At 43.0% G+C, this 26023-nt stretch overlaps 1 protein-coding gene and 1 long non-coding RNA gene across 2 annotated transcripts in view; one reads left to right on the forward strand and one right to left on the reverse strand.

Annotated features, from left to right (window-relative positions):
• Positions 1-4734, forward strand: part of LOC123741691 (uncharacterized) — a 31023-nt gene extending 26289 nt beyond the window's left edge. Inside the window, exons 2-3 of the long non-coding RNA XR_006769196.1 lie at positions 4102-4315; positions 4558-4734. This is a non-coding gene — a long non-coding RNA (uncharacterized lncRNA). The remainder of the gene's footprint in view (positions 1-4101; positions 4316-4557) is intronic.
• A 4316-nt stretch (positions 4735-9050) lies between these two features.
• Positions 9051-12757, reverse strand: LOC106601247 (desumoylating isopeptidase 1). The gene is made up of 6 exons (XM_014193304.2): positions 11716-12757; positions 11279-11300; positions 11056-11125; positions 10725-10834; positions 10460-10582; positions 9051-10356 (listed from the first exon to the last, which is right to left on the reverse strand). Exons 1-6 carry the CDS (start codon positions 11807-11809, stop codon positions 10269-10271), a joined length of 507 nt encoding a protein of 168 aa, XP_014048779.1. The 5' UTR covers positions 11810-12757; the 3' UTR covers positions 9051-10268.
• Positions 12758-26023: the final 13266 nt, after the last annotated feature.

Below are 26023 nucleotides of genomic sequence, written 5' to 3' on the forward strand. Positions count from 1 at the left end.
AATCCCTAACTTATTGGCGACCCCACGGTCCATAAAACTTCCAGCTGCGCCTGAATCGACTAGCGCCTTATGCTGGGAGTGAGGGGAAAACTCAGGAAAAGAAACTAAGGCATGCATGTGGCCGACAGGGGGCTCTGGGTGAGGCTGGTGCTGACTCACCTGAGGCATCAAAGTGGTGCTCAGACTGCCCTCTGAACTCCCGGGCGAGCCTCTCCAGCACTGGTCGGCAGTGTGCCCTTTGCGACTACAGTGGGCGCAGGAGAAGACTGCCCCTCCGGTCTTCCTAGCTGCAGCCCCCCCTATCTCCATGGGCGTTGGAGCAGGAGGGCTGGGAGGTGGAATGAAAAGGGCCCGATTGGAACGCCCACGGGCAGCCAGCAGGTTGTCCAGTCTGATGGACATATCGATGAGCTGGTCCAGGGTGATGGTAGTGTCCCGACATGCCAGCTCCCGGTGGACGTCCTCTCTCAGGCTACAACGGTAGTGATCAATCAGGGCCCTTTCATTCCACCCAGCTCCAGCGGCTAGGGTCCGGAACTCCAGGGCGAGGTCCTGGGCACTCCTCATCTCCTGTCTCAGATGGAACAGTCGCTCACCCGCCGCTTTGCCCTCCGGCAGGATACAGCATCTGCTGTTATGTAAGTAGCTGTAAGTAACTTGGGATAGGAGAAACAGAGAGGATGACAAACCAAGGACACTGCATTGTAGCTGACTGTAATGTCAAATGTAACGTAAAACATTTAGACTGGGGAGTTAGGTGGTAGTAGTGTCACTGATTTGAATGCACCATATAGTTAATTACTGCAGTGGGCTGAAACACGGTCACACAGAGGGATTCTTCGTAGTCTTAAATAAGTCTACGTTGAAACAAAAGTATACACCCCACACACATGGTTAGGGGCTTAAAAAAGAAGACAACTGTAATATGTCAGATAAACAGTTGAAGTCAGAAGTTTACATACACTTAGGTTGGAGTCATTAAAACTAGTTTTTCAACCACTCCACAAATTTCTTGTTAATAAACTATAGTTTTGGCAAGTCGGTTAGGACATCTACTTTGTGCATGACAAAAGTACATTTTCCATCTATTGTTTACAGACAGATTATTTCACTTATAATTCACTGCATCACAATTCCAGTGGGTCATAAGTTTGCGCATTTAAACAGCTTGGAAAATTCCAGAAAATGATGTAATGGATTTAGAAGCTTCTGATAGGATAATTGACATAATTTGAGTCAATTGGAGGTGTACCTGTGGATGTATTCAAGGCCTACTTTCAAACTCAGTGCCTTTTTGCTTGACATCATGGGAAAATCGAAAGACCTCCGAAAAAAAATTGTAGACCTCCACAAGTCTGGTTCATCCTTCGAGCCATTTCCAAACGCCTGAAGGTACCACGTTCATCTGTACAAACAATAGTACGCAAATATAAACACCATGGGACCACGCAGCCGTCATACAGCTCAGGAAGGAGACACGTTCTGTCTCCTAGAGATGAACGCACTTTGGTGCGAAAAGTGCAAATCAATCCCAGAACAACAGCAAAGGACCTTGTAAAGATGCTGGAGGAAACAGGTACAAAAGTATCTATATCCCCAGTAAAACGAGTCCTATATCGACATAACCTGAAAGGCCGCTCAGCAAGGAAGAAGCCACTGCTCCAAAACCGCCATAAAAAAGCCAGACTACGGTTTGCAACTGCACATGGGGACAAAGATTGTACTTTTTGATCCAAGTTAAACAATTTAAAGGCAATGCTACCAAATACTAATTGAGTGTATGTAAACTTCTGACCCACTGGGAATGTGATGAAAAAAATAAAAGCTGAATTAAATCTATTATTCTGACATTTCACATTCTTAAAATAAGGTGGTGATCCTAACTGACCTAGGACAGGGAATTTTTACTTAGATTAAATGTCAGGAGTTTAAATATATTTGGCATGTAAACTTCCGACTTCAGCTGTAGAGTTAAAATGTACTCAATTTTGAGTTTGCATCCCAATATATTACTTTACATACAGTGGGGGAAAAAAGTATTTGAAGTTTGCCGACTGACAAAGAAAGGATCAGTCTATAGGCCTGTACTCTGGAGCGTGATCGATTTGGAGGTGGAGGGTCCGTCATGGTCTGGGGGGGTGTGTCACAGCATCATCGGACTGAGCTTGTTGTCATTGCAGGCAATCTCAACGCTGTGCGTTTCAGGTAAGACATCCTCCTCCCTCATGTGGTAGCCTTCCTACAGGCTCATCCTGACATGACCCTCCAGCATGACAATGCCACCAGCCATACTGCTCGTTCTGTGCGTGATTTCCTGCAAGACAGGAATGTCAGTGTTCTGCTATGGCCAACGAAGAGCCCGGATCTCAATCCCATTGAGCATGTCTGGGACCTGTTGAATCGGAGGGTGAGGGCTAGGGCCATTCCCCCCAGAAATGTCCGACAACTTGCAGGTGCCTTGGTGGAAGAGTGGGGTCACATCTCACAGCAAGAACTGGCAAATCTGGTGCAGTCCATGAGGAGGAGATGCACTGCAGTACTTAATGTGGCTGGTAGCCACACCAGATACTGACTGTTACTTTTGATTTTGACCCCCCTTTGTCCAGGGACACATTATTACATTTCTGTTAGTCACATGTGTGTGGAACTTGTTCAGTTTATGTCTCAGTTGTTGCATCTTGTTATGTTCATACAAATATTTACACATGTTAAGTTTGCTGAAAATAAACGCAGTTGACAGTGAGAGGACGTTTCTTTTTTTGCTGAGTTTATAACAAAACCTTTTGACATAGAAACACCGGATTTTCATCGTAAAAAAATGTATCTCAATGAATGATGACATTTTTGAAAACTATTAACAACATTCCGCCCATGAGATCAAAGAGGGCTCTTTTGGTCATTAACTGTAGGAAAAGGCTACAGTACTAGAAGTGGCTTTAGTGTAGATAAGTGTCTAATTAGTGAATAAGATCCAGTATAATGTCAGGGCTGAGATGTGAAATGGTATTTTAGTAGAGATGAGCTGAGATGTTTGGTGGTTGGGAGTGGAGAATGAAGGGTTGATGTTGTGGTGAGGCTGATGAGTGCGAGGCCATGCATTGCGATCTGTCTCTGGTACACTTCGCTCGGGGGCCCTCCCGTTCACTCAGAGCACCCACAGAGCTCTGGGCACAGAGCAACAAAACAAGCCCATCGCCATCCATCCCTCCATATAACCATCCATTCCAGCACTGCTGCCGGGGCCCTGGAGAGCTAACGAGGGCCACACACAGTGGCTCATGCTCCAATGAAAAGTGGAGCATCTAACTCTGACTGACTGTCCCTTTTTTCTTCCTCTCACCCTCTCTTTCTCCTGGTTTCGATTTCTCATTTAGTCTCTCTCTCTCTCTCTCTCTCTCTTTCTCTCTCTCACTCCCTGCCAGCATGTTAGTCTTTTTGGGTCAGGTTTTCTTTTAATGGTTGGATCCAATTAAACAACAACATTTGACAACGGTAATATCTTCAGTGGTAGTGACGTCCTGAAGTCAGAGCCATAGGCCCACTATTTATTCCTCATCTCATCTCTATCTATTGCTCTCTCCCTCTCTCTCTTTCTATCTCCTCTCTCTCTCTCTCTCACTCTCTTTTTCTCTTTGTTGTCACGTTTTGGCTCAAGGCTACTCATTTGGAGTAATCAAAATAGTTAAACATGTTGTATCATGACAATACCCCTGCCTTGCTTTTCTAGTTCAGTTATTGACTGAACCGATATGTCATTCTCTCCCCCGGCCTTCTCATTCCTCTGTTTTGTTTCAGCACATACAAGCTATGATTATGAGCTAAATAATGGTGGAGATTAAATATCTTACTAATATATATTTTTTAATTCACAGTTTATAAAAAATCCTGGATTCATTCAGATCTATGTCCTCTGCCAAAAGCCTTTCATCGAGAATAGAGACAATGTTTGACTATGGAAAGCCTGCAGGTGTCCGTTGACACACAGATAGCTAATAAATATTTTGGTTGCCTTTTTGCGCAGAGACTATGAGATTGCTTCCCCTCAGTTTTAAGCTCCATGAAAATGCCCACTAAGCATTTCTTTCTCCCCCATTCTCTCAGGTCACCCCAGTTAATATCCTATTTACAGCGGGCATCTGTCAGCCTCCCTTTATGGGTCATGCCCCTCTCCCAAACTGAGACGCACCGCGCTGCTCCTCTACCCATCAGCCCATACAAATGCTGACCCAACGACCCTGCTGAGGACACACTCTGACCTGGCCACAGCTGGATCCGCCAGAAGTTCCCTTCTTCATCAGAAAGAACTCCTCTGCAAGTAAGTCCTTCAGGTCATAGAGAACTGCAGTCAACGAGTTCATCAACAATTCTCACAGATTGTGGGCGTGGTTAAACCCTGTCGCGCTCCACAGAGAAAGCAGGAATGATATTGGTACCGCTATGGAGTGACTGTGTCGGATGCATATGTTTTTTAAAGTTGAGAGAGAGGGTGTTGAATTAATTAAATCATTTTCAGCTGTGGTGTTTCTTGTGTCTGAAAGCACAATGTTGTTGATTTAGAGGTCAGCAGCTGCCCTTGGGTTCCCGTGTCGCCGTCATGCAGGGAGAGAAGGACATGTCAGGAACCAGTTCTGCAACACAGTGTTGATACCCTTCACATTCAATGCAGGAGGAAACGTTTGAGCGACATTGAGGGAACTCTCATCATAAATCTGCCCAAAAACAGAACAAAGGGAAGATTATTACAGATGCCCCCATTCGCTAAGTTGAGAACATGAATTGATGTCGGATCCACGATGTACTGTGTGCATCAATATATTCTGTAACCTGTGTGTCTCTCACAACCCATTTAAACAAGGGTGAATGTAATCACTTCATAAAGTATACCACTTCTCCCTCCATTCAAATTACAGTAAGAGATGCAATGGAAAGCATGAACTTTAGTAACACTATAGCAACCATAAAAAGTGTTATGTGATTCTGGACTACTTGTATCAAGCTCAGATCCAATAGTCTTGAGATCACTCCATTATAGAGCCTCATCAGTGGCTCCCCCATTACAACTGCTCTCAGCTAGCGCCACCCAGTGGCAGCCAAGCATACTCATTGTATGATCTAAATGGCGTGTCATAGTGGAATTTTAAACAGACATATTTCAACTAGCTGGTTCTGTAATGGAGTGGAGATTGGCGGTGTCCTTGAGTGCAGGTCATAGAGTCACTTGTAAGGCAGCTCAGGAGGGAAAGGAAAGCTGGTGTTTCACTAATGCCTGATGAAATATGAATAAATACTAAAACACTAGGAAAAATCCAGAGTGCTGATGATGGAGCTCTTGGTTTCCCTCTCTCTGCCCCAGGGCCCCATGGGTAATTAGAGCTGCCCTCTAAGCGGTGCCTCCAGTCCAGAGGAAAGTGGGATTTTGGGGACCAGAGCAGCTGTTGGGTCGTTCCACGAAATGAGTACCTTTTGCGTACCTTTTATATTTTAAGTTGAAATTGTGCTCAAATATTGCATTTTAAAAGCCTGTTAATATAGACCACATGGAAACTTCAATAAATCTGAACGATTTTTTTATTTGAATAAAGACTTGCTAAAGTGCCAAAAGTCAGCATTTGAACATGTCCCTCTATGTATCCTCTGACTTTAGGAAAGATTTTAACACACATAACCCCAAGATTTCTCAAAGTTTTCACCATTATTGTAAAGCCGTAGTAATTTTATTGCTTTGACAAAGTAATTTCTGAAGATTATTATTTATTTATTATAATTATGTTTCCAATTTTTTGTTAAAAAAATTTATAATAATTTCCCTCATTTCAAGGTCAACCAACCCTGTTGTTTTAATATGGTGAAACTATTCAAGGTCAACCCTCTTGTTTTAATATGGTGAAACTATTGCTTTTTAAATAATTGTTTCTAAAGAAACATTGAACATCTAATAGTCAAGTAATACTGTAAAAGCAAGTGAGCTGGTTCTACTTTTTGGGGGATTGTTTTTGTGTTTTGTGGTGGAAAATGAGCATAACACGACAAACCTGTTACCCATATAAAGACAGACTAGAAATGTTTTCACAATTATTATTTTTGTCAGTTGCCCCTCCATGTTACAAGCTTCCATTCCCCCTGTCACAAGAGGATTTATTGCTGATTTAAGATGACATTTCCTGAATCCAGCTCATTTTGATGCAATGCTTTCCAATCGTGTCATCAGAGCAGGATGTTGTCCAAGAAAAAAAGAGTAACAGCACAAATCTCAAAGTGCTAGTACATTTGTAGTGTGTGTGCTTGATCGCCTGTGTGCATACACTCGTGCATGGGTATATGTGCGCAATGTGCAGCAAGCCATTACAGTCATTGTACAGTATTTATACTGGCAGGTAGCTGCGAGAGGGTAGAACGTTTATGATCTGATGAGCAAAACTATTAAAGGCATCAGCGAGGTTGCACAGAGTTCCCATTACAGAGCATTCATTCACTCTCATATACACGCACACAAACATGCACACACACACACACACACACACACACACACACACACACACACACACACACACACACACACATTCTCCGGATGGGACAACCCAAGGGCATTTCAGGAAATGGCACAGTGATGGACCCACCAGAAGGAGGAGAGGACAAAGATGCCTATATTTATGTATGTATGCAGGTGCATGGGAGTTTAGAGTATCTGCCGTGACTCAGACTCTGAGGTCAGGCAGGTCTGTTTCTCATGGGATCTCCCATATGGTGACCCTGACAGCTGGGCGCTTCCTGAGGTGGAAAGTTAGAGAGAGGAAGTGGAGAGTCAAGGTTCTTCCTATTTAAACAATTAGCATTTGTTTTGTCATGATAAAAGCAACATTTCTTTGAGACTAAATTTAACTCTCACACATTCAGACAAAGCGTAAATTGAATGTTGGATTTCAGAGGACACAAATGGGTAATAATAATAATAATACTGTATATGTATTTTATATAGTGCGTTTCATTACATAAGGAATCTCAATGTCGCTGAGGGGGGAGGGGGACTGGTGAAGTGGGGATAAGAGAGAAGGGAAACCAAACAGAAATCCCTGGATGTTGGAGAGAGGACGGAGTGATTGGCAGTCATGCAAACTGACACCTAAGATAGATGAAGAGATGTTTAAACAAGCTTGATTGGACAGTATAAACATTACATCAAACTAAATGTGATTGCTACATGGTGGAGCACTTGCGTGATGGGGTGCTTGGACTTGGCCAATTAAAATTTGTATAAATTCAAAGTATTACAGGAGAGAGTGCCATGTACTCTGTACTATACTGTAGTATTGTGCAACAGTGTAATTTTATCCGTTTTTTAATCCTTCAATGGGAAATTCATAGCTGCAGGAACAAGCAGTATTTTAGGAGTAGTGTGTGTGTGTGTTACTTTTAATTAAAATCCTAACCTTGGGTTTGAGTTAATTAATCCTAAACATATTAGGGCAATCTGCAAACTCAAATTACTTGACCTGAGGTTTTAATTATGAATCCTTATTTTGTATTAACTATTACCACACAGTGTCACACCTGCTCCCGCTCCCCCTCTCTGGCGCTCGAGGGGGCCAGGCTGCCTATCATTACGCACACCTGTCACCATCTTTACGCACATCAGCGCTTCATTGAACTCACCTGTAGTCTAACACTTATTGATTGCCTCCTCTATATCTGTCTATTCCTCAGCATTAATGCCGTTATGTTTCCCTTGTCCAGACGCTGTCCGTGTTTTGTTGCATGCCTGTCATTTATTAAATATTCACTCCCTGTACTTGCTTCTTGTCTGCCAGCGTCTGTTCTCACACACAGAATATTAACTAGCAACACCTACATGTACTTATGCAAATGTAGCAGTCCAAGTCAAGTTCCTATTACAGTGGCTCCTCCTATAGGATAGATTCATGACCAGAACTCCAACTCCAACCACTGTCGGTGGTGTTTACCTAGAGTTGCCTCTTCGTCACCACCTTCCATCCCTTTGGATACTCGTCCAAGACCCCTTTGAGTCACATTAAAGGAAATAAATAAAAAAAAGTCTGTCATATAACGGTTTGTCACTGGGGAGGGTGAGTGTGACTCAGAGTCTCTCTCACGGAGGTCGTGCCATGTTAACAACTTTGCCCCCCCACCATTTCCACCACCAGTCTAAGAAGTTGGTGTAGAGAGCAGAGATGGGGGGATTGAGGTTAAGATAAATAGCCATAGTACCTCAAGGTAGCCTTCCCCAGAACAGCACCAAGCCTCATACCTACTTTTGTGTTCCCAAAATGCAAACATGGTGTTATTTGTCTTGACAGGTCTGTCACCAAAGCACAGCCCAAGTGCTCTCTCTTCACATGCGCTTGAATTATCTATGGGTGCATTGTGTGTCTTCAGCTCTTACAAGGATGGAGCAATGAGGTAATAAAACAAGGACTATTAGATCATGACTTGTAGTTTCCCCAACAACATTTTCTACATAATATCATCCATATTCTGCATGAAAATAAAAACCATTAATGCTTTGTCATTCCACTGAACTGTGGATTTCTAGGTTCAGATAAGAAGCAGATATAAACGCAATCTTGTTGACAGCTGTACTTTCATATAAAGTTTTACTAACACTTAGAGACAGGGCCGTGACAACAGAACAACTACTATGTTATGACACAAACATAACAAGCATGCAAAAAGTATGACTGAAGACTTTGTCCTCTAACACACTGTGACAGTAGCCTGAGCAAATTATGCTTCAGTCAAGGTCACTGCAAGTACGCTGAAGTTTGTTTGGACAATTTATCCTTCACATGATTACTAGTGATGGGGTTGGTCCTGCTGACAACAGCCGTGTGAACGGCAACGTCTAATCAACATCAAAACAGGAAGAAGTCAGTCTAAAATTGTGCTTTAGATAGAATATGGAGACATTTATCTAATGAACTGTAGTTCCTTTAATGGATCAAAAACATGTTTCAAATCCAGCTTGAGGGACCAATACTTTGCATGCCTAACACTGGAAGAGTAACACAGACACTTTTGCAGAACTGCGCAAATAGTAAAATTTGCAGTGAATGGCTTTATTTATAGATACAATTACAAAACAACAAGCAAACAATGTGCAAAAACAATATCATCCATACATAAATAACCATACATAACTAATATAGTATTCATAAATATCTACTGAAATGTATCATTACATTTCGCAGCCAGCAACTGATCCTGAAATAAATAAAACTACAAATAAGGAGTATTTCATTGGTCAGGTTGATTGTTGAAGGTGGTTACGTGAGCAACATACCAAGGTGAAGGGCCTTGTCTCTTTCACTAAAACATATAAGCACATATTTGTGGAGTCATTCTTTTTATGAAGAGATAGTGTCACCATGGCATTTGAGACATGCTATGCTGTCATTACCTGTCTGATGCGATACCAGAGGTGCTGTCTTTTACAGAACATATAGTTTACTGTACTGTTCTACTGAATGATGCTATAGTTAACCAGTGCTAGGAGTTGCAGTGAATACGTGCATTTAATAAGAGGACTTTACACATTTCATGCCTAGTCTAATAAGTACAGATATGTGAAGTGTTATTGCTCCCACTGATGGCCCAATGAAAATTATACAAGAATATGTATGATTTGATCCCAAACTTGACCCCAAAATTGTAGAAACTTTTTCATAATAAATTACATTTCTGATATTATTTCAAACACATACAAGATACGCATGGTCTGTTTCTTCATCCAGAGAACTAATGCAGATTTTGTACACTTCAGCATTCATCCTTCATATCACACTATCAGCAACATTAACACTAAGGTGAGAGAGGTGAAGGCATAGAGGTGTATATAGCACACACCATCTGGTGGAAGGTGGAGTAGTTCATTGGAAGTCATGCTGAAACCCTGACTTGAGATACACGCTAACCTTCTTATAAATCATATTGATGATATTGGAAGATTTGTGAGAAAGTTAATGTTGCGCAACTTTCCCTCAGATCAGGATCATACCATTAGAGGCAATAAGGAAGGTCCGTAAACAAAAACTGGAAACTGAATCGACATTTTTTTAAACATACAAAAGGCGAGAGCAGTGCTGGTGGGGAGTTACAAAACAATCATTCTAAAACCAAGCATACGCAGTACAAAAGCAATGTGACTGACTAGACTCACTGAGATTCACCCTCCACGGTTTCATCAATAACCCACCTCCGTTTTGAAAATGTCAATTAGAACATATCTAAATATTACTGTGTGCAGTTCAGGCAGTTTAGCTGTGGCGACCGTTGATGATGTTCCCCCCAGGAGGAGCGATGTGGATGGAGTCCAGTATAGGCCGGAGTATCTGACCAAAGGGTCTAAATGGTTAGACAGAGGAACAGGGCAGAGGGTCAGAGAGGTACACAAGTCAGTAATGCATTACTAGTATCTGTCGCTCAGCTACTAAGTATGTAGACTCACGTGGAGAGCACTTCGGAGGGTAGGTCTGTGATGTAAGAAGGGATCGTCCGGCCTGTTAAAAACTGGGCCACCTCATTAGTGAAGGTGTTACAGTTGTGCTCAAACAACCTATACTTGTCGCCTCTATAGAAGAATAAGAACAGAAAGCAATCTCAGATCTAAATCAGCTATCACTGCTATGTTGTGTTCGTGGCTGATGTGTCCACCAAGGTGGTGGTGTATGAGGTGAGTTACCCAAAAACAACACTTTCTTTGTGACACACACCTGTATGTGTTCTCTCCTAGCGAGGACAGGTAGTCCATGAAGATCTCCTCTGTCACCTCTGTGTTTCCCAATTCCACCACAGTGTCTGGGGAACCAAGCATTGTTCCCCCCTAAAACACATAAAGTCCATATTATCCTACAAAACACCAACCCCCAAAACTTCTCTGTATATCCGATGTGTTAAACTTCCCTCCTCTTTGAAGGTCATACCAATGTCGGCCTAGTCTTACTGTCAGCTAGTGCAAACCTATGATAAAGAGTAGAGGGCACACTGAAGTAGGTCTTAGCAAATATTAGAAGGATATTAGCCAATACATAATTTTAGGCTTACCGGTGAGCAGCTGGAAATACCCACTCCTCCAAAGTAGAACTCGTCTCCATAAACCACAATGGCTGAGTGCCTGTGAGAATTGAAACACAAGACTGAGTGTACAGTAATGGATGGTTACAATATGGACATGAAAATAATCCTTCGAAGAATTGCAGTGACAGTAAAGACAAAGTTGTGTGGATTAATTGTATTGTCACAAAATTATAGGTGGGAGAATTCTTACCAAATGCCATCAAGTTGTTTTCCTGTAACACATTAAAATATATATATATATATGTGTGTGTGTGAACGAGGCTTGACGCTGCTGATGAGCGTGCATGTCAATCAAGCTCGCACAAACCTCTTGTCTTGTGTGTAGCTAGCATTTTAGCTAACGTAAACGTTGCAATATTGTTGAGCTGAAATTCTGAAGAATAAGCCTTTGAATAGCTAGGCTATACTGTATAAACCAAGCTCAAACTTACTTCAATTGGCAGGTTGTGGCGAACTAGCTAGCAAGTTAATAACAAACAAAAAATGCTGCATTGCAAAAGTAGCTAGCTAGCCATCAACTGGATCAAAGGCTTGCCGACGTGCTCAATCAATCTCAACCGGCAGCTAGCTACTATAGCTACACAGCTTCATTATCTGGGGAAGTTGTCGAGACTGAGCTTCACTTACCTAACATGATTGGGCTGAGATTGCGAGCCATTCCTCTTGACAGGTCGTATATATACAGTTGTACACTGTATGTTGTTGTGTCATTTTTATCCATTACGTTAAACCCCCAAATATGTGTTTGTGTTTGTTAGCTAGCTAAGCTATCAGTAACGTTAGCTATCTTGCGGTTAACTTGCCTTTCTACAGACTGCTGGTTTTGCAAGGTTGCTGTCTACTGAAAAATGTCACGAGATTATATTATCAGCTAATTACCTGAACGTTGTACTTATGACGTTAGATATTTAGATGTCTGATTACAATCTACAAGTACCCTGGCTGCCAGAGACAGTTGTCCCCCATAAAATTGCAGATTGGCATCCCATGGGCATGGTAGTGCATCAGCGCCTCCATGCGTCCATATAGCACTGTAGAGGTTCTGTGGTAGAATGTCTCTGTTATTAAAAAAAAAGCATTGCCATGATATTCTCTATCAAATCCCCAACTACAGCTCCTCGCATCTGAACATTATCAATAGTCTTTCTAGCCTATTAAATAGGATTCACCCAGTGTGGACTTGGGAGTGACTATTGCGCGAGACAGTCGCTCTCTACTGTCCAGGTGCTAGATTTCGGATTTCCAATTCCCGCGGCTGTCCATGGTGCTGAATCTAATTTTGCTGCTTTTAGCCTGTTTGTTTACTTGAACAACATCGTTCCTTTCTACACTCATGACAAAGTTCACGAAGACTTAGCCCTATCTTCAAACACCATCAACATGTAAGACTTACCCCAACCAAAATCAAGGCAGCCTTTAGTAATGGGCTAGCTATTATGAGGTGAAAGTGCATCAGCATCTTCATGTGTCCACATAGTGCAAAAGTTAGTTGGGGGTGATGTGATTGTCCTCCACCAAGTCTAAAGCAAGGAAATATAATACACCAATATTTCTGTGTGTATTATTGTTGCACTTGAGTCTTCAAGCTTTAGATCCAAGGGCATAGTGATTGTAGTTTTGTGGCCATCAATCATGGAATTGGACAGCAAAATCAACACTGATTGCATTTCGAGACTTCACAAGGTTTGACAGGTGAGTTAAGGGTTCTAACAAGTGTCTCATATAAAACTATTTTTACATTTGTATACTTTTGGTTGGCATAACAAAACCCTCTAAATATTCAGTTATGGATCCATCAGGAGCTTGTAGTTCACTCCCACTTTGTTCACCCACAGGTTTACTCACTAACTAAGTGTCTGAAGGTTGTTGTCACATACAGTGCCTATCATAAGTATTCACCCCCTTGGATTTCTTCACATTTTATTGTGTTAACAAATTGGAATAAAAATGGATTTAATTGTAATTTGTTTGTCAACGATCTACACAAAATACTCTGTAATGTCAAAGTGGAAGAAAAATCAATTTTTTATTAATGAAAAATAAAACACTAATTTACTGTATCTTGATTAGATAAGTATTCACCCCCTGAGTCCATACATGATAGAAACACCTCTGGCAGTGATCACAGCTGTGAGTCTTAATGGGTAAGTCTCTAAGAACTTTGCACACTTGAATTGTGCAACATTTGCCCATTATTTTCTAAATTGTTCAAGCTGTGCCATAGATTTTCAAACAGATTTAAGTCAAAACTGTAACTTGGCCACTGTCTTCTTGGTAAGCAACTCTAGTGTAGATTTGGCCTTGTGTTTTAGGCTATTGTCCTGTTGAAAGGTACATTACTCTCCCAGTGTCTGGTGTAAAGCAGACTGAAGCTACTACCCAGTCTTTGCCTATGTCAAGCATACCCATACCATGATGCAGCCACCACCATGCTTGGAAATAAGGAGGCAGTTACTCAGTGATGTGTTGGATTTGCCACAAACATAAGACTTTGCATTTAGGCCAAAATGGTATTCCTTTGCCGTACTTTAGCAATGCTTACAGGATGGATGTTTTGGAACATTTATATTCTGTATATTTGTATTCTTCTTTTCACTCTGTCATTTAGGTCATTTTTGTGAAGTTACTACAATGTTGTTGATCCATCTTCAGTTCTCTCCCATCACAGACATTGAACTCTGTAGCTGTTTTAAAATTACCAATGGCCTCATGGTAACATCCCTGATCAGTTTCCTTGCTGTCCTGCAGCTCAGTTCAGAAGGACGACTGTATCTGGGGGGTTTAATATATAATCCACAGCGTGGTTAAAGAGAGAGTCAATGTCTGATTTGTTGTTGTTATTGTTGTTGTTACCCATCTACCAATCACTGCCCTTCTTTATGAGGCTTTCGAAAAGCTCCCTGGTCTTTGTAGTTGAGTCTGTGCTTGAAATTCAATACTTGACTGAGGGAAGTTACAGATGTTTTATGTACAGTATGGGGGACAGAGAAAGGGTTAGTCATTAAAAAATCACGTCAACCCCTATTATTTCATGAGTCCATCTACATTTTACTCCTGAACTAATTTAGGCTTGCCTAAACAAAGGGGGGGAATACTTATGCAACGACTATATTTTAGTTATTTAATTGTTGTACATTTTAATTTTCTTTTCACTTTGAAATGATCAAGTATTTTGTATAGACCAATGACAAAAAAAAAAACATCACACAATGAAATATATTTCAATCAAAATTTGTAACGCAACAAACTGAAAAAAAAACAAGGAAGGTGAATCAATCAATCAAATTTATTTATAAAGCCCTTTTTACATCAGCCGATGTCACAAAGTGCTATACAGAAACCCAGCCTAAAACCCCAAACAGCAAGCAATGCAGATGTAGAAGCACGGTGGCTAGGAAAAACTCCCTAGAAAGGCAGGAAACTAAGAAGAAACCTAGAGAGGAACCAGGCTCTGAGGGGTGGCCAGTCCTCTTCTGGCTGTGCCGGGTGGAGATTATAACAGTACAGTCGTGGCCAAAAGTTTTGAGGATGAAACAAATATTAATTTTCACAAAGTCTGCTGCCTGATGGCAATTTGCATATACTCCAGAATGTTATGAAGAGTGATCAGATGAATTGCAATTAACTGCAAAGTCCCTCTTTGCCATGCAAATGAACTGAATCCCCAAAAAACATTTCCACTGCATTTCAGCCCTGCCACAAAATGACCAGCTGACATCATGTCAGTGATTCTCTTGTTAACACAGGTGTGAGTGTTGACGAGGACAAGGCTGGAGATCACTCTGTCATGCTGATTGAGTTCGAATAACAGACTGGAAGCTTCAAAAGGAGGGTGGTGCTTGGAATCATTGTTCTTCCTCTGTCAACCATGGTTACCTGCAAGGAAACACGTGCCGTCATCATTGCTTTGCTCAAAAAGGGCTTCACAGGCAAGGATATTGCTGCCAGTAAGATTGCACCTAAATCAACCATTTATCGGATCATCAAGAACTTCAAGGAGAGCGGTTCAATTGTTGTGAAGAAGGCTTCAGGGCTCCCAAGAAAGTCCAGCAAGCGCCAGGACCGTCTCTTAAAATTGATTCAGCTGCGGGATCGGGGCACCACCAGTACAGAGCTTGTTCAGGAATGGCAGCAGGCAGGTGTGAGTGCATCTGCACTCACAGTGAGGCGAAGACTTTTGGAGGATGGCCTGGTGTCAAGAAGGGCAGCAAAGAAGCCACTTCTCTCCAGGAAAAACATCAGGGACATACTGATATTCTGCAAAAGGTACAGGGATTGGACTGCTGAGGACTGGGGTAAAGTCGTTTTCTCTGATGAATCCCCTTTCCTATTGTTTGGGGCATTCGGAAAAAAAGCTTGTCTGGAGAAGACAAGGTGAGCTCTACCATCAGTCCTTTGTCATGCCAACAGTAAAGCATCCTGAGACCATTCATGTGTGGGGTTGCTTCTCAGCCAAGGGAGTGGGCTCACTCACAATTTTGCCTAAGAACACAGCCATGAATAAAGAATGGTACCAACACATCCTCCGAGAGCAACTTCTCCCAACCACCCAGGAACAGTTTTCTTGACAAACCATGCCTTTTCCAGCATGATGGAGCACCTTGCCATAAGGCAAAAATGATAACTAAGTGGCTCGGGGAACAAAACTTTGATATTTTGGGTCCATGGCCAGGAAACTCCCCAGACCTTAACCCCATTGAGAACTTGTGGTCAATCCTCAAGAGATGGGTAGACAAACAAAAACCCACAAATTCTGACAAACTCCAAGCATTGATTATGCAAGAATGGGCTGCCATCAGTCAGGATGTGGCCCAGAAGTTAATTGACAGCATGCCAGGGCGGATTGCAGAGGTCTTGAAAAAGAAGGGTCAACACTGCAAATATCAACTTCATGTAATTGTCAATAAAAGCCTTTGACACTTATGAAATGCTTGTAATTATACTTCAGTATTCCATAGTAACATCTGACAAAAATATTTCAAGACACTGAAGCAGCAAACTTTGTGGAAATTAATATTTGTGTCATTCTCAAAACTTTTGGCCACGACTGTACATGGCTAAGATGTTCAAACGTTCATAGATGACCAGCAGGGTCAAATAATAATAATCACAGTGGTTGTAGAGGGTGCCACAGGTCAGCACCTCAGGAGTAAATGTCAGTTGGCTTTTCATAGCCGATCATTCAGAGTTAGAGACAGCAGGTGCGGTAGAGAGAGAGAAAGTCAAAAACAGCAGGTCCGGGACAAGGTAGCACGTCCGCTGAACAGGTCAGGGTTCCATAGCCGCAGGCAGAACAGTTGAAACTGGAGCAGCAGCACAACCAGATAGACTAGGGACAGTCTCTTAAGTGAATACTTATGATACCCACTGTAAAGGGCTCTACACAGTCTACGCAAACGGATCCGACCAAGGTCCGCTTGCATCGCGTTCCAAAAATGCAGACACATAAATGTACACAGACTACGTAGAGAGTGACACAAAAGGACTCCGTCGGCTCTGTTTACGTGGACTGTTTAGACCACTTAAAGATTTGCAATGTAAATTTACTCACTCTTGAAAAGAGACCACAGCCAGCCCATAAGTCATATTGGAACCTGTGATTGAACAATGCTGTATATCAGTTTTATACTATATCACAAAATGAATATTTTGATTTACAAGATACTTATAGATTTTAATAGGAGTGCCAATACAGCTCTGTGTTTGTGTGTGTGCACACATTTGCTTTTGCTTGCATGAGTCATGCGTATGTGTGTCCTGCCTGTTTTCATTTACATGTTCAGTCCAGTAGAGCAATCAACGCAACAATTAATGTATCATGTATTATCAATTTTGGAACGATAAAAACAGTAGTTTTGTTATGCTCTAGCAAAGGTCAACGGTTAAAGTAGAGAGGTTGATCTACCAACACCTCCTTTTGCTTTTTATTGGTCACCTTGGAAACAGTTACCATGACATCTGGAGATTGTCGATTATGCAAGAGACCCAGGTGCAGAGAGGAGGCTGTGGAAGGGGTATGTAGGCGTTTCAACAATGGGGCAAAGCCTGGGACAAAAGTGAAATACAGCTTGGGGCTTCCCCAATAGAGATTCAAATCTAACATCTAATTGTATTTGTCACATGCTTCATAAACAACAGGTTTAGACTAACAGTGAAATGCTTACATACTGGTCCTTTTCCAACAATGCAGTTTAAAAAAATAAGTACCGCTACCGAGTTGATGTGCAGGGGAACAAGGTAATTGAGGTAGCTATGTAATGTAGATATAGGTAGGGGTAAAGTGACTAGGCAACAGGATAGATAGGACAGTAGTGTGTGTGTGTGTGTGTGTGTGTGTGTGTGTGTGTGTGTGTGTGTGTGTGTGTGTGTGTGTGTGTGTGTGTGTGTGTGTGTGTGTGTGTGTGTGTGTGTGTGGAGTCAGTATGCATGTGGAAGCATGTCTGGGCATATGTAGTGTGTGTATGTTGGGGTGTCAGTGTAAGTATATGTGAATGTGTGGGTAGAGTCCCGTGTGTATGCATAGTCAGTGCAAGAGAGTTAGTGTAAAAAATGGTCAATGCAGTACTCTGGTTATCCATTTGATTAGCTATTTATCAGTCTTGTTGAGCATTCTTATGGCTTGGGGTAGAAGCTGTTTAGGATCCTGCTGGTTCCAGACTTGGTGCACTGGTACCGCTTGCCATGCGGTAGCTGAGACAACAGTCTATTGCTTGGGAGTTATTTACAATTTTTTGGGCCTTCCTCTGACACCGCCTGGTATAGAAGTCCTAGATTGCAGGGAGCTTGGCTCCAGTGATGTACTGGGCCTTACTCACCACCCTCTGTAGCGCCTTGCGGTCGGCTGCCTTGCAGTTGCCGTAACAAGCGGTGATGCAGCCAGTCAAGATGCTTTCAAAGGTGCAGCTGTTGAGCTTTTTGAGGATTTCAGGGCCCATGCCAAATCTTTTCAGCCTCCTGAAGGGGAAGAGGCAATGTCGTGACCACTTCACAACTGTGTGGGTGTGTGTGGACCATGTTAATTCCTTAGTGATGTGGACACAGAGGAAGTTGAAGCTCTCGACCCGCTCCACTTCAGACCCATCAATGTGGATGGGGACGTGCTCGCCCTTCCGTTTCCTGTAGTCTACGATCAGCTCATTTGTCTTGCTGACAATGAGGTAGAGGTTGTTGTCCTGGCACCACACTGCCAGGTCTCTGACCTCCTCCCTATAGGCTGCCTCATCGTCATCTTCTATCAGTCCTACCACCATCCTGTTGTCAGCAAACTTGATGAGGGTGTTGGAGTTGTGTGGGGCCTCACAGTCATGGGTGAAAAGGGAGTACAGGAGGGGACTAGGTACGCAACCCTGAGGGGCCCCTGTGTTGTTGGCTGACTATCTTGCACTGACCCTACGCACATTCACTGGACTTTATATACACATCATATACACACTCACACACACTACACTGTCACTCCCACACAAATCTCCCATATGCATAGCCGCAGGAAGATGTTTGGTGGTGGAGGGTGCTGTGAATTGCCTGCGCTACAGATGGTTATATTGGTCCGCTAATACAGAACTAGTAAAGGCCCAGTGCCCTACTTTTGTACAACAACAAAAAAGGTGCAGCACCCCTACTTCCCGTGGCTATGCTCACACATTCAAACACTACATACGCACACACTCAAATAGAAATAACACACACGCATGACGACACAACACAAACAAACATACATACGTACACACACTTTTGCACTCATCATTTGCTGCTGCTACTAGGTTCTTTATTTTACTCGTATTATTATCTATTCGGTTGCCTAGTCACTTTACCCTGCCTTCATATACATATCTACCGCAAGTACCTCGTATCTCTGCACATTGATCTGGAACTGGTACTCCCTGTATATAGCTCCACATTGATCTGGTACTGGTACTCCCTGTATATAGCTCCACATTGATTGAACTTATCCCTGTATATAGCTCCACATTGATCTGGTACTGGTACTCCCTGTATATAGCTCCACATTGATCTGCTACTGGTACTCCCTGTATATAGCTCCACATTGATCTGGTACTGGTACTCCCTGTATATAGCTCCACATTGATCTGGAACTGGTACTCCCTGTATATAGCTCCACATTGATCTGCTACTGGTACTCCCTGTATATAGCTCCACATTGATCTGGTACTGGTACTCTCTGTATATAGCTCCACATTGATCTGGTACTGGTACTCTCTGTATATAGCTCCACATTGATCTGGTACTGGTACTCCCTGTATATAGCTCCACATTGATCTGGTACTGGTACTCCCTGTATATAGCTCCACATTGATCTGGTACTGGTACTCTCTGTATATAGCTCCACATTGATCTGGTACTGGTACTCCCTGTATATAGCTCCACATTGATCTGGTACTGGTACTCCCTGTATATAGCTCCATTCTTGTGTATTTTATTTTATTTGTCTTGTGTTGGTTAATATTATTTATTTAGTTTACTCTGCATCATTGGGAAATGTTTGTAAGCAAGCATTTCACTGTAAAGTCTATAAGAGTTGTATTCGGTGCAAATTTGATTTGATGGTCAGCGTGGCGGATGTGTTGTTGCCTACCCTCACCGCCTGGGGCTGGCCCGTCAGGAAGTCCAGGATCCAGTTGCAGAGGAAGGTGTTCAGTCCCAGGGTCCTGAGCTTGGTGATGAGCTTGGAGGGGACTATGGTGTTGAATGCTGAGCTGTAGTCAAGGAACAACATTCTTAGATAGGTATTCCTTTTGCATAGGTGGGTGAGGGCAGTGTGGAGTGCAATAGAGATTGCGTCATCTGTGGATCTATTGCGGCAGAATGCGAATTGGAGTTGGTCCAGGGTGGCTGGGATGATGGTGTTGATGTGAGCCATGACTAGCATTTCAAAGAATTTCATAGCTATAGATGTGATTGCTACGGGGGCGATAGTGACTTAGGCCGGTTACATTAACATTCTTAGGCACATGAATATGGTGGTCTGCTTGAAACAAGTTGGTATTACAGACTGGGTCAGGGATAGGTTGAAAATGTCACTGAAGACACTTGCCAGCTGGTCAGCGCATGCTCTGAGTACGAGTCCTGGTATTTCGTCTGGCCACGCAGCCTTTTGAATGTTAATCTGTTCATCTGTTTTTACTCACATCGGCTACGGAGAGCGAGATTACACAGTCGTCCGGAATAGCTGGTACTCTCATGCATGGTTCAGTGTTGCTTGCCTCAACGTGAGCTTGTCTGGTAGGCTTGGGTCACTGAGCAGCGTCACTACTCCTTGTCAGTGGACATAACACTTTTCAGGGCAGGATGGGAGCTGTGAGGACATCTACTAGAGGTGAGTGACGTCTCCCAGAGGCCCACATACAAATTACAGACTTCACAGTCAATCAGCCAATCATCGTAACTCTGGCATTTAAGCCATGTCAACCAAAGGTAAACACTGCATCCGTGCATGTGTGTATGCATTTGTTTACTGTTCATTGCATTTGCGTTGGTCTATTATAGCTGAACTGGGGCCTTGTGGATTGGCAGCTTGTGGATATTGGCTTCTATACCCAATAGTACTACTGTGTATGTTATCTGTGTTATCAGTGGCGATTTTAACATATACATCTTGGTGGGATAAACAAACCAAACAATTTTTTAGATGCATGCCAGCAAAGCCACTAAACAACACAACACTAAACAATACATTAATTGGACTATAATGGTGACAAACAGTGCCCACAAACTGTTAGGGCCTACATAAAGCTGTACCAACAGCAGTCCCAACACCTTACCACTGCTACACCTGGCTATCAGCAGAGCCTTGTCTGGCAGCGAAACAGTTCATCCAGCCTCATTTAGGGGTCACTTAGTAATGTCTGTGTTTTTGAAAGAAAAGCACATTTTTTGTCCATTAAAATAACATCAAATTGATCAGAAATACAGTGTAGACATTGTTAATGTTGTAAATGACTATTGTAGCTGGATTTTTTATGGAATATCTACATAGGCGTACAGAGGCCCATTATCAGCAACCATCACTCCTGTGTTCCAATGGCATGTTGTGTTAGTTAATCCAAGTTTATCATTTTAAAAGGCTAATTGATCATTAGAAAACCATTTTGCAATTATATTAGCACAGCTGAAAATTGTTGTCCTGATTTAAAGAAGCAATAAAACTGGTCTTTAGACTAGTTGAGTATCTGGCATCAAATCAAAGTTTATTTGTCACGTGCGCCGAATACAACAGGTGTAGTAGACCTTACAGTGAAATGCTTACTTACAGGCTCTAACCAATAGTGTGAAAAAAGGTGTGTGTGTGTGTGTGTGTGTGTGTGTGTGTGTGTGTAAGTAAAGAAATAAAACAACAGTAAAAAGACATTTGAAAATAAGAGTAGCAAGGCTATATACAGACACCGGTTAGTCAGGCTTATTGAGGTAGTATGTACAGGTAGGTATGGTTAAAGTGTCTATGCATATATGATGAACAGAGAGTAGCAGTAGCGTAAAAAGAGGAGTTGGCGGGTGGAGGGACACAATGCAGATAGCCCGGTTAGCCAATGTGCGGGAGCACTGGTTGGTCGGGCCAATTGAGGTAGTATGTACATGAATGTATAGTTAAAGTGACTATGCATATAAGATAAACAGAGAGTAGCAGCAGTGTAAAAGAGGAGTTGGCACACACACACACACACACACACACACACACACACACACACACACACACACACACACACACACACACAATGCAAATAGTCTGGGTAACCATTTGGTTACCTGTTCAGGAGTCTTATGGCTTGGGGGTAAAAACTGTTGAGAAGCCTTTTTGTCTTAGACTTGGCACTCCGGTACCGCTGTAGTAGAGAGAACAGTCTATGACTGGGGTGGCTGGGGTCTTTGACAATTTTTAGGGCCTTCCTCTGACACCGCCTGGTGTAGAGTTCCTCGATGGCAGGCAGCTTTGCCCCAGTGATGTACTGGGCTGTACGCACTACTCTCTGAAGTACCTTGCGGTCGGAGGCCGAGCAATTGCCATACCAGGCAGTGATGCAACCAGTCAGGATGCTCTCGATGTTGCAGCTGTAGAACCTTTTGAGGATCTCAGGACCCATACCAAATCTTGTTAGTTTCCTGAGGGGGAATAGGCTTTGTCGTGCCCTCTTCACGACTGTCTTGGTGTTTTTGGACCATTCTAGTTTGTTGTTGATGTGGACACCAAGGAACTTGAAGCACTCAACCTGCTCCACTACAGCCTCGTCGATGAGAATGGGGGCGTGCTCGTTCCTCCTTTTCCTGTAGTACACAATCATCTCCTTAGTCTTGGTTACGTTGAGGGATAGGTTGTTATTCTGGCACCACCCGGCCAGGTCTCTGACCTCCTCCCTATAGGCTGTCTCGTCGTTGTCGGTGATCAGGCCTACCACTGTTGTGTCGTCTACAAACTTAATGGTGTTGGAGTCGTACCTGGCCATGCAGTCGTAGGTGAACAGGGAGTACAGGAGGGGACTGAGCACGCACCCCTGGGGAGCTCCAGTGTTGAGGATCAGCATGGTATATGTGTTGCTACCTACCCTCACCACCTGGGGGCGGCCTGTCAGGAAGTCCAGGATCCAGTTGCAGAGGGAGGTGTTTAGTCCCAGGTTCCTTAGCTTAGGGATGAGCTTTGAGGGTACTATGTTGTTGAACGCTGAGCTGTAGTCAATGAATAGCATTCTCACATAGGTGTTCCTTTTGTCCAGGTGGGAAAGGGCAGTGTGGAGTGCAATAGAGATTGCATCATCTGTGGATCTGTTTGGCCGGTATGCAAATTGGAGTGGGTCTAGGGTTTCTGGGATAATGGTGTTGATGTGAGCCATTACCAGCCTTTTAAAGCACTTCATGGCTACGGACGTGAGTGCTACGGGTCTGTAGTCCTTTAGGCAGGTTGTCTTTGTGTTCTTGGGCACAGGGACTATGGTGGTTTGCTTAAAACATGTTGGTATTACAGACTCAATCAGGGACATGTTGAAAATGTCCGTGAAGACACCTGCCAGTTAGTCAGCACATACCCGGAGCACACGTCCTGGTAATCCGTCTGGCCCGGCAGCCTTGTGTATGTTGACCTGTTTAAAGGTCTTACTCACGTCGGCTACGGAGAGCGTGATCACACAGTCATCCGGAACAGCTGATGCTCTCATGCATGCCTCAGTGTTGCTTGCCTCGAAGCGAGCATAGAAGTGATTTAGCTCATCTGGTAGGCTCGTGTCACTGTGCAGCTCGCAGCTGTGCTTCCCTTTGTAGCCTGTAATAGTTTGCAAGCCCTGCCACATCCGACAAGCGTCGGAGCTGGTGTAGTATGATTCAATCTTAGCCCTGTATTGACGCTTTGCCTGTTTGATGGTTCGTCGCAGGGCATAGCGGGATTTCTTGTAAGCTTCCGGGTTAGAGTCCCGCACCTTGAAAGCGGCAGCTCTACCCTTTAGCTCAGTGCGAATGTTGCTTGTAATCCATGGCTTCTGGTTGTACGTCGTCCCCACGTACAGTTACTGTGGGGACGACGTCCTCAATGCACTTATTGATAAAGCCAGTGACTGATGTGGTGTATTCCTCAATGTCATCGGAAGAATCCCGGAACATGTTCCAGTCTGTGATAGCAAAACAGTCCTGTAGTTTAGCATCTGCTTCATCTGACCACTTTTTTATAGATCGAATCACTGGTGCTTCCTGCTTTAATTTTTGCTTGTAAGCAGGAATCAGGAGGATAGAGTTGTGGTTGGATTTACCAAATGGAGAGCGAGGGAGAGCTTTGTATGCATCTCTGTGTGTGGAGTACAGGTGATCTAGAATTTTTTTCCCTCTGGTTGGACATTTAACATGTTGATAGAGATTTGGTAGAACTGATTTAAGTTTCCCAGCATTAAAGTCTCCGGCCACTAGGAACGCCGCCTCTGGGTGAGTGGTTTCCTGTTTGCTTATTTCCTTATACAGCTGACTGAGTGCGGTCTTAGTGCCAGCATCTGTTTGTGGTGGTAAATAAACAGCCACGAAAAGTATAGCTGAGAACTCTCTAGGCAAGTAGTGTGGCCTGCAATTTATCACAATATACTCTACTTCAGGCGAGCAAAATCTAGAGACTTCCTTAGATTTCGTGCACCAGCTGTTGTTTACAAATATGCACAGACCGCCCCCCTCGTCTTACCGGAGTGTGCTGTTCTGTCCTGCCGGTGCAGCGTATATCCCGCTAGCTGTTCGATTACAGGCTCAAAATGGCCAAAAACAAAACTTTCTTCTGAAACTTGTCAGTCTATTCTTGTTCTGAGAAATGAAGGCTATTCCATGCGAGAAATTGCCAAGAAACTGAAGATCTCGTACAACGCTGTTTACTACTCCCTTCACAGAACAGCGCAAACTGGCTCTAACCAGAATAGAAAGAGGAGTGGGAGGCCCCGGTGCACAACTGAGCAAGAGGACAAGTACATTACAGTGTCTAGTTTGAGAAACAGATGCTTCACAAGTCCTCAACTGGCAGCTTCATGAAATAGTACCCGCAAAACACCAGTCTCAACGTCAACAGTGAAGAGGCAACTCCGGGACGCTGGCCTTCTAGGCAGAGTTCCTCTGTCCAGTGCCTGTGTTCTTTTGCCCATCTTAATCTTTTCTTTTTATTGGCCAGTCTGAGATATGGCTTTTTCTTTGCAACTCTGCCTAGAAGGCCAGCATCCCGGAGTCGCCTCTTCACTGTTGACGTTGAGACTGGTGTTTTGCGGGTACTATTTAATGATTTATTTATTTATTCAGCACTTTTGAAATGTACAGTGACAGAATTCGGAACATGGGCCGTTCTTATAGTATTCCAAGTCAGGGGGCATATAAGCATATAAAGGGGGCATATAAGCAGACAATGAAAGCTGTTACAATATTTTATGATATCATTTCTCTAAAACAGGCTATAGGCTACATGTGCATCAACAGATCAGAACAGTAGGCTAAATTATGAGAGGAAAAGTGACCAAATTATTAGGGTGAGGCACATTGTCTACTAACAGCTTACTACACAACATACACTTAGTATTATTTTCTTAGCTACAGTATACATATATCTCTGGCATATTACATCATTTATGCAGCAGCATACAATAAAAAATGTCTCACCTTGTTGTGCTGTGCTCACTTGAACAGGAAGGTGGCGCGGCAGTCCTTCGTGGGCAAATTTTATCATCAAAGTCTGGCATTCTCTGGATTTATGGTGCTTTCAAGACAACTGGGAACTCGGAAAAAAGCAAGGTCTAATCATGACATTAGTGATCTTCAGGGCGGAGCTCTAGAAAGAGGCCTGAGTTCCCGACTTGGAATTCCGAGTTGGAAGACCGTTCAAAACGTATTTTCCCAGTGGGAGCTCGTTTTTTTTACGAGTTCCCAGTTGTCTTAAACTCACTGAAGTCTGAGATTTCCCAGTTGATGACTGCTAGCTTGCTAGCTAATATTTTTAAATATGATGTAGACATTATCAGTCCAATCAAAGCTACTGTAGATTTCACGTAATTTTATCTGTAGCCAATGACCTTGAGACTTCTTGGAAGGGCACTTCTAATGTAACTCTATGGCAGCACCCAAGGGGCTTAAATTTTTGAGCTCTCCCCGTAGATTTTGCAAAACAGGCACACACAAAAAAACTGGTGGGCCTGCCCGGAATGGCGGGTCACCACTGTGTGTTGTACATGGAGAAATGAAAAAAACATTATATCAAATTATCCTATGAGATAAGAGTGTGGTTGGGACAAGTATGTGTATGCAAATTATTTGTGCTATCAATTCAATTATTATTTAATGAGGCTCTAGATTTTTGGGTTGAAAAACATCATCCTATTTCCATTAGAAACCATTGTCGTTTTTCCAATCTTGTACTCATCTTGTTTGGTTTTTTGGTTACATGTACTGTAGAAGAAATATGTCTTTTAGCTATTTTAGAAGC

Source organism: Salmo salar, chromosome ssa03 (genome assembly GCF_905237065.1).
Source record: "Salmo salar chromosome ssa03, Ssal_v3.1, whole genome shotgun sequence".
Classification (NCBI taxonomy): Eukaryota; Metazoa; Chordata; class Actinopteri; order Salmoniformes; family Salmonidae; genus Salmo; species Salmo salar.